Here is a 3,243-nt window from a genome sequence, read left to right on the forward strand (position 1 = left end):
CCGAAAAATAGTGCGTTCCTTAAAGGTATAGGTAGAAGGCACCATGTAGAACAAAAAACTCTCATAACATTTTTTTCTAAATTCAACCGTTTGACCAAAAAACTACAAAACATTTTGGAAGGCAAATTCAAATCTGGCAACTCTGTGAAGTACAAAAATCTAAACGTAAATAGTCGCATGTTTAGTAAACAGATAATTTAGAAGAATCCTGTTTAGTGTCAACGCCGAAAATGTTTTTGAATCATGTGTTAATGAGTAATATTATGATATTATGTTGTTTATTTATGGCAGATCAATAAATGGAGAGGCATAATACCTACTAAAATTCTTTCAAAATGTTTTGCTGGAATTTCTTGTCGTATAAGTGAATGTTACCCTATGAATTCATGTGTTCGCAAAAGTGGTGGTTCAGTTAAAATATGTGTTTTCATCTTAAAATATGTAAGTATAATTCGTTTAAAATTATGCCATATTTCAACTGCATTTAAAAAAAATTATAGTAAACAAAAATAGTAAGTATTAGGTTGGATTATTTTAAATACTGTAAGACACAAACGAGTTCTTATTCACCAGTGCGTAACATGTTGCCAGATTATTTAATTTTCTGAAGATTAAAATTCAGGTATATGGAAACCAATGTAATCTTTTTTTTTTGAAACGGTTAACTTTAGAAAAAAATGGTATAGGACTTTTTTGTTCTAAATTGTGTTTTCTATCCATACCTTAAAGGAACGCACTATTTTCCGGGACACCCTGTATATGATGAACGACACTCTAGTTTTTTAGAACAAAAAAAAATTTTAGGTACAAAATTGATGTTAAGAGCCGTTTGCACGGATAGAGTTTTGAGGAGAGTAGAGCAGCGAGGAGAGTAGACTCTACTCGCTACTCTACCAAAAATGGCTTGATACCGTTCACACGAGGAGAGTATGAAGTATGGTACTGATGCTAGTATAGTGTGGAGTGGGTGTTTAGTGCAAAATGAATTCAAGAAAAAGAAAATTGATTCAAAATTGTTTAGCTACAGTTGCAAATGGATTTGTAACTGAAGTAGCTGAAGCTATCGATGATGAGGTAAACAAACAAAGAAAGGAGTGGATGAGAGAGTGGCTTAAAAGAAGGAATACACACGGGGCCTCAGCTCTTCTGCTAGGAGAACTAGCCTTAGAGGATGAGTTGGAATATAAGATGTGTCTAAGGATGACCCCAGCGAAATTCGAAGAACTTCTTAATATGGTGCATGACAAAATCGAACGACAAGACACATTTATGAGGGATGCAATAAAACCAAGAGTGAAGCTTGAGATAACATTAAATTTTTTAGCTACAGGGAACAGCTATCGGAGCCTTTCTCATTTTTTTAGGGTTTCAAGAACTGCAATTTCAAAGTTGGTCCCCGAGGTGTGTGAAGCCATCTCCGAAGTACTGGGGAGTCAATAAATTTAAGTGTCAATAACAGGTGAATAAACACTACAAACAGGTACACGCATTACAAAAAAATAGTTTTAATTAAAAATTCGTAAAATAACAAAACAGTAAACAGTAATTAAATAACAAAACAGTAAATTCAGAAAAATGTTGAAAGAGGTACACCACAGAAACTTCTGTGAAACAAGTTCCGTTCAAAAATTAAACCTGTGGTATATCATCAGCCATTTGCATAGCACGTGTCAGAATATCTGAATCTGCGGGATTCACAGCTGCATCTTGTAGATGGATATTGTTACCATCTGGATACTGTTGATGTTGAGTAACTCTCCATGATGAAGACGCCATTTGCTGAGCACTGCCACTCGTATTACTGCCCAGTGTAGAATTGGTGTAAAATGATTGGTTAGATTTGCATCCTGATGAAACGGGGTATACAGGGGTGCTTTGAGACATGTGCACTGGTAGTTCCAATTATAAGGCACACCACCAAGTAAACTTGGTGGTGTGTTGAGTTAGAGTACTGAGCAGTTTGATGAGGATAAAATGCTTAGTTTGTGCTTCATCAGAATCCCCTGAATCTCATGTTGGGCCACCACAGCTTGTTCCGGTGGTAAATTATTCAAGCTCGCTGAAACAAAGTTTCCAAACGCTTCGTTCTCATGGCTGTCCATCCGGTCGTCATGGATATTTTGACTAACCTGTCGAAGGTCCTTCACTGCTTGTGTTAGATTGTCAAGTCTCTTCTTTTTGCCTGCAGGCTGTCGTTTGAATGTTTCCGATGCCGATTGCTTGTGAGATGGTGTTTGTTGGCAACTCGTTATTTGTGGTAGAGGTATATTTTCCTCTAATTGATCTGGATCATCGATAGTCCCTTCTTCTTCCTGTGATTCTGTGTTAAATGGATCCTAAGACTGTTGTGTGAAATGGTTGTTTCCTAAAACAAACAAAAAATAAAACAAAAACTAAAGTAGTAAATGTTAAGAGGGGATTTTTAATTTTGGTTTCAAGTTCCTTCCAGAGACGACTGGAATACTGTGGCTGAGGGTTTTAAGGAGCATTGGAACTTTCCAAATTGCTGCGGGGCTGTAGACGGCAAACACATTTTAATTAAGGCGTCTGCCAATTATGGCAGTAAATATTATAATTATAAAGGGCAGCACAGCGTGGTACTTATGGCTGTTGTTGATCATAAATACTGCTTCAGCTATATCAACGTTGGTTTTAAAGGATCTAATTCAGATGGAGGTGTGTTTCAAAATTGCGCAATATATGAAGCATTAGAGAACAATCTTCTACCCGATGGCCTATTCCTTGTTGGGGACGATGTATTTCCGCTGAAAATGTACCTGATGAAGCCATACAGTGGGTACCGAAGACATCTTACCGTAAATGAACAAGTCTTCAATTACCGCTTGAGCAGGGCAAGAAGAATTTCAGAGAATGCATTCGGAATATTAGTTAGTCGTTTCCGGGTTTTCGAAAGACACTTAGCCGTACAGCTAACAACAGTAAATAAAGTAGTTAACGCAGCCTGTAGCCTTTAAAACTGGCTAAGAGAAACATCCCCAGACTCATATTTTGTCAGTGGTTGTGTCGATAAGGAAATTGTTGACAACGGATCTGTCATTCCAGGGCAATGGCGAAACGAAATCAGTGAACTAAGAAATCTTGAACCGTATGGTGGCCCTTAGTCAACAGCCATGGCTAAGAAAATGAGAGATCGCTTAATGACCTATTTTAACAATGAAGGAGCTGTTCCATGGCAATATAAAAATGTGTTTTGATTTGAGATATTAATTTGTATTGTGTATG

General features: G+C 37.1%; 1 protein-coding gene across 1 annotated transcript; it reads left to right on the top strand.

Moving 5' to 3' along the window:
- Positions 1 to 981: 981 nt before the first annotated feature.
- LOC114327935 (uncharacterized) lies at positions 982 to 2,975 on the top strand. The gene is made up of 2 exons (XM_028276652.1): positions 982 to 1,298; positions 2,450 to 2,975. Exons 1-2 carry the CDS (start codon positions 982 to 984, stop codon positions 2,973 to 2,975), a joined length of 843 nt encoding a protein of 280 aa, XP_028132453.1.
- Positions 2,976 to 3,243: the final 268 nt, after the last annotated feature.

Source organism: Diabrotica virgifera, chromosome 6 (genome assembly GCF_917563875.1).
Source record: "Diabrotica virgifera virgifera chromosome 6, PGI_DIABVI_V3a".
NCBI lineage: Eukaryota > Metazoa > Arthropoda > Insecta > Coleoptera > Chrysomelidae > Diabrotica > Diabrotica virgifera.